The sequence below is a fragment of the Lacerta agilis genome, chromosome 1 (genome assembly GCF_009819535.1).
Source record: "Lacerta agilis isolate rLacAgi1 chromosome 1, rLacAgi1.pri, whole genome shotgun sequence".
NCBI classification, from domain to species: Eukaryota; Metazoa; Chordata; class Lepidosauria; order Squamata; family Lacertidae; genus Lacerta; species Lacerta agilis.
Window position 1 is genome coordinate 19301818 of NC_046312.1, and position 14700 is coordinate 19316517.

Consider the following 14700-nt stretch of genomic DNA (forward strand, 5'->3'; position numbering starts at 1 on the left):
GTCCAATCTTTTGGAGGAAGCGGGTTTGTTGCACAAGACTTCTCAGTCAACTGTACTTGCGCAACCTGAATTTGCTGGTATGCAGTTGAATCACGGCCGAAAAATAGCGACAACCTGGAAGCGCTCTAAGTATTTTTAAAAAATTGGAAATGGACAACTCCGGGAGTAGGAGCATTTAAAACAAAGTATTTATTTGCATTATTTGAGGAAGGGCCATAGCTCAGTAGGTGGAGCCTTGCATGCAGAAGGTCCCGGGTTCAATCCTGACTTCTTCAGGTAGCCTGAAACCCTGGAGATCCACAGCCAGACAGTTCTGAGCTGGATGGACCAATGGGTCTGTCTCAGAACAATGCAGTTTCCTATGCACCTAGTAGTAGTAGAAGAAGAATTGTAGAGTTGGAAGGGACCCCCAAAGGTCATCTAGTCCAACTAGTCCTGCGATGTCATAGTAGCAACCTTATTGCCCTGTGTAACTCATTCTGAACCCCTTTCTCCTGTAGGACATTGCCAAAGATGTGAAGAGCGGGGAAAAGAAATGGCGTCATCTTGAAGCTCAGTCTACAGGTGTGATGCAGAACACCTCCCCGCTGGGAGCCGAGAAGCTGAAAGAGGAGCTTGAGGATCTGAAGAAAGCCCTGGAGAAGCTGAAGGTGGTCAGCGTCGAGGAAGAAGAGAGGCTGCTGAAGAGCCTTAAATCTGAAAACGCCTATCATTCGCAAGCCAGGATCTTGGAAGGCGAGGTCCAGGAGTTCCGTAAAAGCCTGAAGAGATTAGGAAGCACTTTTGAACCAGATGACAGAGTGAGAGGCGACGAAGACTTAATCACACTGTGGAGAAAATTCATGGTGAGTGATTATTTGTCAGGGACAGACAGGGAACAAGGAAATTGTTAAGTCCGTATTATCCTGCTGGGCTTTCTTATCAACGCTTAATACACGCCCATGTGATTGAAGTTTGCAAACTTGTTTTGCTCAGGGAATTTTAAGAGCAACAGGGAAGCAATTTGGAACAAGAAAATTGTTTTTTTTTCTAGATAAGTGCAGAATAAAAATATATGCAAATGTGCCCAGTAGGATAAGTTGATTTGACATGTGTGTGTGTTTGTGTGTTTGTGTGTGCTTTTTAAATCATAATACCTTTGTGTTTTAAGGCAGCAAAGGCAACTCTCGCAGCAGAGGAATCAAAGGTTGAGAGACTGAAGGCTCAACTGAAGGATCTGTTCAGGTTTTCGCAAGACACGCAAGCACTTTCCGAAAGCGTGATAGGCCTAATACGGGAATATCAAAGGTATTTGGGAGGGAGGGGACACGAGGAGGACAGGGACGAGTAGCCATTGAAAATAAACTATACCTGAGAAGAGTTGGTTCAAATGAGATGGTGGAGGGGGGAGGCAAACCATTTGGCTTCTATCCAGGCACCAAAATGTCTTGGATCACAATTTCACATCTGGCTCTGTTTGGTGGGGTATTCCTGCAAAGCTACGCTATACCAAGTCAGTCCATTGGGTCATCTAGCGCAATATATTCACTATGCTCCATCTCCACTGCCTTGGGTGTTATGCCTCTGAATACCACTTGTTGAGAATCACAGGTGGGTAGAGTGATGTTGCTTTCATGTCTAGCTTGCAGGCTTCCCAGAGGCATCTGCTCAGCCACTGTGAGAACAGGATGCTATAGTAGATGAACCATTGTCCTTGTGTCCATCTCTGTAGCAGAAAGAGGTCAAGTGGGAGATCCCATTATTGGATACATGGTGAAAGTCTTGGTGGCAAGAGTCTTCCTTTTGCTGCTGACCCTTAACTGCATGTCCTTACTTAGGAAGAAATGTTTATTGGATAAAATAAGTCTTATGGCAGCAGCTCACCAGGATTTTGGAAAGGGTGCTTCTCAGCCCTGTGTGGAGATGCAAGCAAGGGGTGAGATCTAGGGTCTACAAAGCAAATTTCTTTCTCACTAAGCTCTGGTCCTTCCTTGAAGTACTGGATGGTCCTGCCACATACCTGGGATGTGACCTAAATAAGCCTTTTGGTCTTTTCCAACCTTACTAATCGATGCTCTGGTGCTGGAGCACATCAGCAGCATTTAGTTGGGAGAAAGACTCACAAAGGTCGATGCTCAGAAATCCAGCACAGCCAATGGCAGTAAATGTAGACGATGCAAAGCTGGAAAGACCAGAGGTCTGACTTAGGGTATAGTATTTCCCCATCTTCTGATGCTTAACCCAGCTCACCTGCCATTAGTGCCAAAACATTTCATTTTAAAATATCAAAGCGGTTAAACTCTAATAGGAATCACACAAATATTAAAGCAGATCACCTGCTGACTATTGTGGGAAATCCCCCCCCCCCACCTTACTTGTCTGCAGCAAGGAATTTCCCCCCACAAACCTTTTAAAGTTCATGCAGAAAATACCTGCTGAATCTCTGCTGGAAGAGCTTTCCACAGGAATAGGCAATGATGCTGAATGACTCAGTTTTGTGTTGGTGTCAATTGAGGATTTTCCCACCCTATAATCAAGCGGTATATCAATTTTACAAAGTAATAATAAACAAACAAATAAATAAATACTTGGGAGGCAAACACTGAAGCTCCTACAGACGATCTTAGCGATGGTGCTGAGATATAAGGGTTTAGAAAGTCCCTACAAGAACCTGGACCTAAGTTGTTCAGGGCTTTGCAAATTAAAACAAAGACCCTGAACCTGGCTCAGTAGTCAGTGGGCAGCCAGTTTTAAATCACATAATTTGTTCCAGTGGCGAGGGAGGGCGGGAAGAAGGATGCTTCTCCTCTAGCTACCTTGCATGGCATCCTGCCCTCCTTCCTGCCTATTCTGAATGTCAGGCGTTGGCAGTCTGCTTTGGAAGTTGAGCAAAACCACTTCTCCTGTTTGCCTGGGTGACATCTGTCCTAAGAGGCAGCTTGCTCTCTAGGTCACTGCTAGTGCTGTTAATCCCTAGGTTAGGGCTGCCCATTTATACTTCGAATCCTTGTTTTGAAATGTTCTGTGCCTTGCTTGCCATGCTCAAAGACAGACAGTACAGAGGTAGCAGTAACAGTAGTGAATTGCTAGGCATGGCCCTTCTCACCAGTTTTGCTGGGCTAATTTCTTTCCCGTCATAGATTTTTGGGTACACCTATCCTGCCAGCTTCTAATAGCCAACCTCCTGTTTCCTACTTACATTCAGCCGGGATAGGCAGGAAATCCAGCCTCTTTCTCTCTCTCTCTCTCTCTCTCTCTCTCTCTCTCTCTCCCCCCCCCCCTTTCCCTTTCCCTCTCCCTCTCCCCCTGAGCTTTGGCAAAAGACTTGCACTTCCAGGCTAACTGGAATCAGGAAGTGACGAGCATATAGCCCACACCTTTCCAGACTTGGAGGAGAGATCGTCGGTCTTGCAAAGGCGCGGTTATTTTTGTTTGCGTCTGAAAAGCTGTCTTCCTTATGTCAAGTGCAGAGCACGCTGGCAAGCTGAAAGAGGTTTGTCTTTATTAAATGAGTCGTTTCAGGAAGGCGAAGCAGCAGTTCAGATTTTAGGAAGCAAGTCTGGGATGCTCTCCAATGAGGAGTAGCAAGGAAAAAGAAAACTCCAACGTTTGCCAACGCGGAAATAACAGATTGTTGCCAGCTCGCTGCTTTGCAGGAAGTGGCAAATCCTTAAGGGGCAGGAGCAGAAGAAAGAACAGCAAAGGTAGTTGTCACAGGGCCTCCCATCCTCCAAAATTAGTTTGAGGGCAACCTCCTCTTATTGTATAAAAAGGGAAATGAGAATGCTTCTGTGCAGTATCAAGCGAGATGAAAACTCCCCCACTGTCTCTAGTATCTTGTTTAGCTAAAACAAAAGATTTCTCCCAGAGAGAATTACTGTAACATCCAGGAGATGTTTTCTCCAAAGATGTTTCTCCGTTAAGATTGGCAGCTGCATCTGGCCAGGTTCCATCCAGCTAGAGAACAGGAAAAAGAGAAAAGTGTTTTGCCAATGTTTGTAAAGCAGCAAGTAGGTTCTGATTTGAGGAAGACGTTGCTGGTTTCTGCCTGTCTACGCCGGAGGGGAAGGGGCATAGCTCAGTGCTGGAGCATCTGCTAGGCATGCAGAAGATCCTGGGTTCAATCCCCAGCATCTCCGGACAGGGCTGGGAGAGACCTCTCACTGTAACCCTTGAGAGCCACTGCCAGACAGTACTAGCCATGATGGCTGTGCTCTGCCTCCACTGCCAGAGGCTTTATGCTTCCTGTTGCTGGGGATCGTAGGTGGGCAGAGCGCTGTTGCACTCTGGTTCTGCTTACAGGCTTCCCACAGGCATTTGGTTGGCCACTGTGAGAACAGGACGATGGGCCTGATGCAGCTGTTCTCAATGTAGACAATGCTGTGCTAGGCAATCTTTGTTGGTCCGCTTATGGCAATTCCACATGGCAGGTGCACCAGGAAGGAATGTGCATCTTGGTATCTATTTTTTAAAAATTGGTTTTGTTGTTCCTCTGACTGGCAGAGGCAGCTGCCCAGAAGCAAGAAAACGAGTTTATTATGAAGCAGAGACTGAACTGCTTTGTGTCAAAAGAGCAAAGCACAGAGGGCATTGACCATTTGGCTTCCAGTGAAAAAGAGAAGGCCTTCTCTCTCCCTCCCCCCCCCTCTCTCTTTCTCTCTCTCTCTCCTTCAGATTTGTAGCATAGTTCTCTGTCTGTTTTTGCAGCCTGAAGCAGAAGACGTTTAAAATGAGCACCGAGACTGAGACGGAACTGAGGCAACGCTTTCAAAACCCCGTGAGAGAGTTCCAGCTGTGGAAGCCATCAGCTCTGAGGCTCCTGGATACAGCGGCGAATGTGTCTGACCCGGCCTTGACAGATGCTTTTCTGCATCAGATAGAGGTGACAAGATCCTCTGCAGTTCTTGAAAGCCTAAAACCTGGTCAAGTACAGAACCTGTTTGTACACACACACACACACACAAACACACAATTTGCTGACAGACACGACATTGATGTTTCTGCAACCGCTGGGCAGTCCCCATTAGAGGAAGGCTTCTCTGCTGCTATAGGAAACAACATTTATTATTAAATAATTACATGCTGCTTAATTCCCGGATGGCTCCCGAGCCATTTCGCGAAACATAAATTGCCCAACATTGTTAAAATACAGAACAATTAAAAACACACCATAATTAAAACGCACAATGAAGCAGTCCCATTAAAACATAAAAATATAAATGGCCATGATTAAAATGTGCAGCAAAACAACCCCGTTTGTTTTCAACCCGCAGTAATGGCTGTCAATGTGATAAGATCTGGATGCAGCGAAGAGCCCTAAGTTCTGTGCATGGAAACACACTTCCCTTTCTCCCCAAGTCAGCAGAATCTATCAGTGAGGAATAATAATGATAATGATAATGATAATGATAATGATAATATATTTATACCCCACCCATCTGGCTTGGTTTCCCCAGCCACTCTGGGCAGCTCCCAACAGAATATTAAAAACACAATAAAACATCAAACATTAAAAACTTCCCTAAACAGGGCTGCCTTCAGATGTCTTCTAAAAGTCAGATAGTTGCTTATTTCCTTGACATCTGATGGGAGGGCATTCCACAGGGCGGTGCCACTACCAAGAAGGTCCTCTGCCTGGTTCCCTGCAATCTCACTTCTCGCAGGGAGGGAACCGCCAGAAGGACCTCAGTGTCCGGGCTGAACAATGGGGGTGGAGACGCTCCTTCAGGTATACTGGTCCGAGGCCGTTTAAAGGTCTTTAAAGGTCAGCACCAACACTTTGAATTGTGCTCGGAAACATACTGGGAGCCAATGTAGGGCTTTCAGGACCGGTGTTATATGGTCTCGGTGGCCACTCCTAGTCACCAGTCTAGCTTCTGCATTCTGGATTAGTTGTAGTTTCCAGGTCACCATGAAGGTGGTTAGAGGTGGACAAGTTTTCTTTTAGGGAATTCTTCTTTTAGGGAAGAATTCCCATCTTATCACCCAGCAATCTCTCATAAACAACCCAAGAATCCCAGGCCACGGTTTGAAAGTTATAGAAGATTTAAAGCCTTAAACAGCCTGGGGCCAGGTTACTGGTGTGTGCACATAAGAGAAAAAGATCCCTACCGGATCAGGCCAGAGGACCATTCATTCCCAACATCCTATTCTCACAGTGGCCAACCAAACCTGCAAACAGAATCTGTATGCAGCAGTGCTCTCCCTACTTGCAATTCCCAGTAAGTGGTATTCTGCTTCCTTCAATGGTTGGAGACAGAACATAGATTCCATAGCTAGTAGCATTTTTTCACCCCAACTACCGGTAATACAAATCTACCCAGTCCCTGATATTGAGATCCAAGAACTCTGCTTTCTTGCCAGTCATCATTGAGAACATTTATACCACAGCCTTTTCTCAGTGAGCTCCCAGTGGCAACCAATGTAAGTTAAAGGAGTTTTAAAAAACAAGCTAAGAACAGCAACAGTTGTTATAAAATGCCAAACCAAAGGTATTCACTATCACATTCCATTGGACTTTGAAGCAAGGATTTTATTGGTGGACACAGGACACAGGGCCTTTTTGGTGTTGGCACCACAGCTGGGGAATTCTCTCTTCAGAGAGATCTGCCCATCCTGTTCCTGTTTTCAGATGGGTTTTGAAAATGTTTCCTTTCCTGGAGGTTTTATATGCTGGGTTCTCGGATTTTCGTGTATATTGCTGCATTTTTGACATGCGCTGGACTTTAATTGTGGGGTTGGTGTTATTTTGGAAAGCAGGGCGCAACTTATTCATGTAAAAATGTGTTCTCCCCTGTAGGCATTTCTGGCCGAAAGCTCCCGCTTTAAGGAGCAGCTCATGATGTTGCAGATGAAGAAAGATTTCCTGGGCAGCATTTTTGAGGCAGAGAGAGCAAAGTCGCTCCTGGCTGAAGCAGCTGATGCTGCAAAGGAAACGGAGCACCTGCACAAAAGTCTGCTTCAGAGCAAAATCAGGTTGCAGGTAAGACGCTTCTATGGACTTTGCTCTTAGGCCACGGGATCAATTCTGTGTTTTGGGACCATGAGTCCTCTTGTTATTTGTTATGTATTGAAGTTCTCACCCTAGGCCACTAGGGGTGTGTGTATATAGTTCATGCTGCTGCAGTTTTCACTCAGGTCCGCACATGCAAATGAGGATTGAAAGTGACGTTCAGGGATTGGGTAACTACAGAAAGTTGTTACTGTTGCTTGTAGCTGAGTTCTATATAAGCAGGCTGCTGAGCCCTTCAGATCAGTTCTGTTCCAGCCTGAGAATAAACAGAGCTGCTTGAAGAATCACTGTGTCGTCTGCTATGTCCACCCACTATTTAATATTATTTGATACACTTGAATGCCTGTGTGTGAGTCTAGCAGAGTAACCAGCGGAAGGCAATCATGCCGAAGTGTGTGGAATAAAAAACCAATCTTCTCTCTCTCCGCTTAGGCTTTGGTGTCTCAGCATAAAGACTTTGACGTGGTCTTCGAGCCTTTGCAGAAGAAATTGTCTGCTATCAGAGCCAAGTTGGAGGCAGAGAAAGAACCGTTGCCTGACCTGGCAGGCAAAGAAGCCCGACTGCAGAGGCTACAGGTAATTGGGCGGTTCCTGTTCAGAAGAATTCTGTTCTGGTGTATGTCATTACTAAGGCAAAAGAGCCCCATCAATGCACAGGGTGTTTTTGTGGAGTCACAGGAGCGTGAGATCCCAGGTAGCGTAGTGGTCAGCGCATTGGACCTGGAGTTGTGAGACCTGGGTTCAAATCCCTACTCAGCCACAGAGCTTACCGGATAGCCATGGGCCAGTCGCTCTCTTCCTTTGTGTCTATTCTACTTTGCAAAGTTGCTTTGAGGGTAAAAGGAGAGAGCATGTCCACCAGCTTGTCTGTTCATAGGAAAGGTGGGATAATTAATTGTAATTCCTTCATTTTAAAAGCTGGGACTCTGAGGAGTTTCCTTACCTCTGTACCATTTCTGTATATGGACCTCTGCACATTTTCTCTGATGTCTTTGCAAGGCTCTCATTCTCCCCTACACATATATAGTAATGTACAGAAGAGACTTCTATGTGATAGTGTGCAAAACCGCTGTGATTAAACAAAAACTCCCCAGTCCCTTCCCCAGCTCCCAGGCTCTCTTTGCCACTAGCTCTGAAGTTTAAAATGTGGCTTGAATTGTATGCTAAGCTGCTGAACAGTGGGGAGTTTGGGCAATTCTGCATATGGCATCATGTAAAAGGCACAACACAGAAAATCCTCATTGTGAGGCTTTTTTCCTGCTGTGCTCAGTTGCAGGGCAGTTGCTTTGACTGCAGAAGGCTGTTGGTTTAATCCTTGGCATTGCCACTTAAAGGATCTCAGGTAGCAGCTAGACTGGTGACTGGGAGTGGCCACCGAGACCATATAACATATATGGGCTCCCAGTACGTTTCTGAACACAATTCAAAGTGTTGGTGCTGACCTTTAAAGCCCTAAACGGCCTCGGCCCTGTATACCTGAAGGAGCGCCTCCACCCCCATCATAATGCCCGGACACTGAGGTCCAGCTCCGAGGGCCTTCTGGCGGTTCCCTCACTGCGAGAAGGGAGGTTACAGGGAACCAGGCAGAGGGCCTTCTCGGTAGTGGCACCCGCTCTGTGGAACGCCCTCCCACCAGATGTCAAGGAAATAAGCAACTATCTGACTTTTAGAAGACATCTGAAGGCAGCCCTGTTTAGGGAAGTTTTAATGTTTGATTTTTTATCGTGTTTTTAATATTCTTTTGGGAGCTGTTCAGAGTGGCTGGGGAGGCCCAGCCAGATGGGCGGGGTATAAGTAATAGGTTGTTGTTGTTGTTGTTGTTGTTGTTGTTGTTGTTAAGACAATCCTCACCAGGCATTATGCATGAGCGGGTGGGACCAGAGCGGTTGAGAATACTGCCCCCCAATGGCAGCTAGTCCTTCGCCCACATGCCACCATACATTAGCCTTGCCCCCTGACTAGCCCTGCCCCCTGATGCCAATGCTTTCAGTGCAAATGTCTCCAGGACGGGAGACTTCGCACGCGGCCACTTGTGCAATGTGAAATCTTCTCTAGGTCATCCAAGGAGACACTACAGAGTGCGCTGTTCAAATCGAAGATCTGGAAAAACTCGTGCAGTCCGACCCAGCGCAGATTAATAAAACCAAACAGCTTTCCTCCATCTATCAAATACTGAAGAGGTCTCTGGAGGTAAATCGGGTTTCGCTCAATGTTTTGCTTTGTGGCATAGTTTGCATCGCTGCAGCTGTTCCTCCACACGTTCCAGCCAGGCAAAAACGCTTTGGTTGCAAAGCAAGGTCAGTGAATGGCGTGGCTGTGGGAGAGTTTCAAGGGCTAGATGGAGAGGACTGAAGGGTCACTTTTGGCCCCTTGGCCTAAGGTTGTCCACCCACTGCTTTACCTCCGAAACCGCCCCACAGTTGCTATTTGCATTGGTGCTAATGCAAATAGTGGGGGGGGGGGCACAGATTTTCATTAGAATGCCTATCACAAGCCAAGTCCTGTCTGGGCCTCCACACTTTCTACTGTGGTTTAAGGACAAATGCAAAGCCACATTTAACATTAAGTGTCACTTTCCCCTTAAAGATCACATATTTCGCTTCTGGGGAGCCTGATCCTCTGTGCATATTTGCTCCAAAGTAAGTCTAGCTGAGTTCAGTGGAAGTTATTTCCACAGAGATCCACGATGCACTCTCAATAAGATGTAGGTGAAAGACGCTTTAAAAAAACGGAACTTTCTGTTGTCGCTGCTATGAAGTCTCTGTTCAGTGCTGTAAGGCTGCTGATACATGGGACACAGAAATCCAGCTTGATGTTTTTCCAAAGCTTTCGGGAAAGGGGGTGTCTCTGCCACTTCAGGCATCAATCTGGCCTTTATATATTGTTGTGCAGAGAATCTTAGTACTAGATCATCCACACAGTTTATTGCAGGAGGATTATAACCGCTGGAAACAAATAGCGTTATGTAACATCACAAATCAATTTAGCCTCTAGAGATTTGTTGGTGCGGAAATAAAGGTCTGCACTCGTTCTCAAAAGAAGCAACAAACTTGCTGCAATATTTTAGTTTGATGGGCCAGCCGAAATCGAAAGGTGGTGATAAAAAAAAATGTAATGCAGAAATTTGGGCTGGGTTTTCAAGAGGGATAAAGTTGCTTGTAAATGTCAAACTCCTCTTTTAGGAAGACTTTTTTTTAAAGCACCACCATGAATGAGAACTGCTGCTTTTGTTTTTTATTTTACCCTGCATGGTGGTTTGGCTGTTTAGGTCTGTGGTTCCGAGAAAAGAAAAAGTGTGCCTTACAGCACAAAAACATATATATTTCTGTGCGCATGGGTGTGCTTATTTATTTAAAATATGTATTATTATTATTATTTAATATATGTATTTCCTGTGCTACATCCTACTTCATCAGAAATATAAATAAATGTATGGATGGGCTGAGCAACCAATTCCATTCCATTCTGGTCTCGCTGTCACTCAGCCATAGGCCTGTTCAAACCCATTGTATGCATTTTGTACACATCATATGCAGACTTCCAGCGTGAAATACAAACTTTCCAGTGCTTTCACCAGTAAAATGTGCATTTTCTATACACCTTCCTCCATCATCATCATCATCATTTTTTATTTGTATGCCGCCTTTCCACAGTTAAAAACAATGCTCAAGGTGGCTTACAACATGACAAGATTTAAATAATTACAAAAGGCATAAACAATAAATAAACCACATTTTTAAAAAATACACACAAAACATTCCACATCTTTTAAGTTCTTATTCACCTCCGAAATGCACTGCAATATCCTGAGAAGGGCATAATCTGACCGGGAGTTGCGTTCTAATCTACAAATACATTTGAGAGCATCAGTTCAGTTCAGGTCCACTGTGAAAAGTGGACCAAGCAAGTTCTCCCTCATCCCTAGGGATACACTGGCATTGTGCATTTTTATTCCTAGAACACCACCGTGTGGCCAGCTTTAAATATGCAAGGGTTCTTTTAAATATTTGCGTGCTGGTTAAGAAAGATCTCATTTTACTGCTGATGCAGATGTTACTTTGGTCTGCCATCTACCCATATTTTTCATTTATGGAGATGGTTTGCTCATGCCGCCAACTTGCAGCGCAATTGTACTCATGTCTACTCTGAAAAAAGTACTGTTGAGTTCAATGGGACTTATTGCAATGTGAGTGTGTATAGGACTGCTACTACAGCTCCATCTGTACTATACATTTAAAGCAGTATCACGTCACTTAAAGCAGTCATTTTAGTGCAAATTTCTCCCAATAAACAAATCTCTGTGCACAAACATTTTCTCCTAATGCAATGCATTTTTGTATGTTACTTTCACTAACATCTTCCATTTTATCCACGTTTTCTCCTAAATTTTCTGCATTTTCATAAACATTGTTTTGTTGGCAAATTGCGTTACAAAATTTGGATAAGTGTGAATTATTCTGAAGGATGGCTCGGCTGTGTTTTGGTTCTCGTATCATTTTAGAAAGTGCTGATTTGATGCATGTGGTTTTAAAATCATCAAATCAGATTTCTCCCCCATCTCAAGGAGTGACAATGAAACCTGGAGCTGCATCCCAGCCCAGGACTGCACAATATGCAGAGAGGCCTGAGGCACCATCCTTGCTCACTAGGAGATAACTAGGAAGGCCACCAATACATCTCTGTTGTGACTGATTACTGATGTGGTTCTCCCTGGTGTTCTTTGTAGAACATGACAGCCCAGAGCAAGCACCACGTCCAAGTCCACTGGACATTTAATGACAAATCGTCAGATCTCCTGCAGTGGCTGGCGGTGACCAAACAGAAGCTGGAGTCCTATCAGGATGGCAATGGAGGGTGGAAAACAAACAACAGGGCTTTGGACTTGGAGGTGAGGAACATTTATTTCCTTGTGATGTCATGACCAAGCTGTGCAGGTGACAAATCCGCCTGCCCCCACCTGGTGTCCTCCAGGTGTTTCTGACTACAACTCCCATCAGCCCTAGCCAGCATGGCAAATGGTCATGGGTGGAGAAAATTGTAGTCCCTCGATATCTGGAGGGCCAGAGGTTCCCTATCCTTGGTTTACAATGAGGGTGAGGAACCTCGGGCACAGGGCTTAATGTTGCCCTCCAAGCTTCTCTGTCTGGCCCTTGGGACTGCCTCCCAGATCACAACCCTTCCTCGGTCACACGCTTACCAAGCCACACTTCTCACCAGCCCTTGTTCTGTGCCCTTCTCAAGTGATAAAGGCTCTTGCTTGCCCGCAGGAAAGGGTGGAGAAATGTGAATGTGTGTGCAGAAGCACTTGACGTTTGCATGATTGAAGCGTACAAAAGAAATAATTACATCCATTGACCCACACCCACCTTCGCCTCTGCTGGCATTTCCAACCAACCTTGCACCCCTAAAATGTTGCACTCAAGGAAACATAGCTGAAAGGGGTTCCCCATCCCAGATGCAGATGGATCCATGGCTGATCTAGCAGGGGGTCCTCTTCTGTTTCCATTTACAAAAGCACCACCTGTGCATAGTAATATAATAATAATAATAATAATAATAATAATAATAATAATAATAATAATAATAATTTATTTATACCCCGCCCATCTGGCTGGGTCTCCCCAGCCACTCTGGGCAGCCTCCAACAAATACTAAAATACAATACAAAGTCACAAATTAAAAACTTCCCTAAACAGGGCTGCCTTCAGGTATTTTCTAAATGACAGGTAGTTGTTTGTCTCTCTGACCCCTGATGGGAGGGCGTTCCACAGGGCGGGCGCCACTACCGAGAAGGCCCTCTGCCTGGTTCCCTGTAGCTTTGCTTCTCGCAGTAAGGGAACCGCCAGAAGGCCCTCGGTGCTGGATCTCGGTGTCCGGGCTGAACGATGGGGGTGGAGACGCTCCTTCAGGTATACAGGACCGAGGCCGTTTAGGGCTTTAAAGGTCAACACCAACACTTTGAATTGTGCTCGGAAACGTACCGGGAGTCAATGCAGATCTCTCAGGACCGGTGTTATGTGGTCCCGGCGGCCACTCCCAGTCACCAGTCTAGCTGCCGCATTCTGGATTAATTGCAGTTTCCGGGTCACCTTCAAAGGTAGCCCCACGTAGAGCGCATTGCAGTAGTCCAAGCGGGAGATAACCAGAGCATGCACCACTCTGGCAAGACAGTCTGCGGGCAGGTAGGGTCCATCTGTTGGAGAATTACAGTGTCTGCTGTACCTGTAGAGACTGATTCTGGAGAGACATGTTTTGTTGCAGCTGGGTCAGATGAAGGAGTCCAGTTGTGCTGCTGCAGATGCACCATGGCATTTCTTCTCTCTGCGCTCCTCCCAGCGGCAATTCCTCCTCTGTTCACTGCTATGGATGCACAGCCTATCTGTCTGTTTCATGGCACTGCGGTTTGTCTGCAAGGATTCCCATATGGTGGGGTTAACGTTGCCAGCCTTCATGCCACGTTTGCAGATAACTTTGTAACACAGAGTTGGTCTACCACCAGGCCTAGTGCTGGAAGGCAGCTCCCCTTAGAGCACATCCTTGGGGGATCCTGCCATCTTCCATTCTGTGGACATGACGAAGCCAGCGTAGATGTTGCTGAGACAGGAGTGCAGACATGCTGGGAATGTGGGCTTGGGAGAGCACACCTTTGAGACTCTTTCCTGCTATGTGATGCCCCAAATCTTCCTGACACATTGCATATGGGAGGCGTGAAGGCATAGCTCCTGGCAGGTGTAAGTTGCACACAACTCACTTCCATAAAACAGCATGCTCAAGACGCAAGCCTGGTAGACCTTCATCTTGGTGTCGGACATTAGCATCACATTCTCCCATACCCTTTTGGAGAGGCAAGCCATTGCCGCAGCCGCCTTGCCAATACGCTTGTCCGGCTCGGCGTTGGTGGAGAGATACTTTGGTGGCGTCTACATGATTCTGCGTGTTGTGCCCTGTGCCTTTCAGAGGCTGCAAAGTGAGTTTCCGGACAGAGAGATTCAGTTGCACCTCACTGAAGCCCACGGGCAGCTGGTGGCAGAAAACTCTTCGTTGGAAGGTGCTGAGAAGATCCGAACCAAAGTGAAGAGGCTAAAGGAATCTTTCGAGTCTCTCGAAGGCATGATGTCAAGGTAGGCAGATAGGCAGCTCTGATGTTTTGCACTCCAAGCTGGCTGGCACAGGGTGGACAGAGCGAAAGGGCAGGCAAAGCCGTGGTTGCGTTATTAGCTCCCATTTCCTCAACTCTTTGAAAGGTCTGTGTAGCTCGTGGGCTTCCAAGAGGCAGCTGCTTTTGTTAGCGTGAGAACAGAATGCTGGACTGAAAAGGCCTTTTGACTGATCCAGCAAGGCTCTTCCTGTGCCCTTAGGTAGCATTTCCAGTTTGGGGCCTGCCGATCCTCATTTGGCAATGTCGCTCAGCCTTGCAAATAAGCCCACTAAAGTTACTAGCCTGCAAAAGTTGCTGGCTGTGGCAGAGACTTCCCTCCTCTGCCGGTCAGCTCAGTTTCTTTTCTAGTTGCAGAGGAGCGATGGAGGACTCTGTTCCTTCTCCACCAGCCTGTTCATTCGCCTGCCAGCAATTCCATGTTGCCCATGGCTACTCAGCAAGTGCTTAAGTAACAGTTCTGATATAGACATGGCACAGGAAGCAGCAGGCAGAGTGGCTTCCTTTCTGAGTAACTGCTGCAGGAAAACTCCAAAATACTGCAGCAGTGGTT

The 14700-nt window shown here is 46.2% G+C and overlaps 1 protein-coding gene across 2 annotated transcripts in view; it reads left to right on the top strand.

The window, feature by feature from the left end:
- SYNE3 (spectrin repeat containing nuclear envelope family member 3) overlaps positions 1 to 14700 on the top strand; it is an 81235-nt gene that overhangs the window by 43548 nt on the left and 22987 nt on the right. For both annotated transcript variants that reach the window (XM_033140336.1, XM_033140343.1), the window contains 8 exons: positions 501 to 845; positions 1151 to 1287; positions 4687 to 4861; positions 6779 to 6961; positions 7424 to 7567; positions 9047 to 9181; positions 11718 to 11879; positions 13949 to 14112. In XM_033140336.1, the coding sequence (XP_032996227.1) occupies positions 501 to 845; positions 1151 to 1287; positions 4687 to 4861; positions 6779 to 6961; positions 7424 to 7567; positions 9047 to 9181; positions 11718 to 11879; positions 13949 to 14112 (1445 nt within the window). The remainder of the gene's footprint in view (positions 1 to 500; positions 846 to 1150; positions 1288 to 4686; positions 4862 to 6778; positions 6962 to 7423; positions 7568 to 9046; positions 9182 to 11717; positions 11880 to 13948; positions 14113 to 14700) is intronic.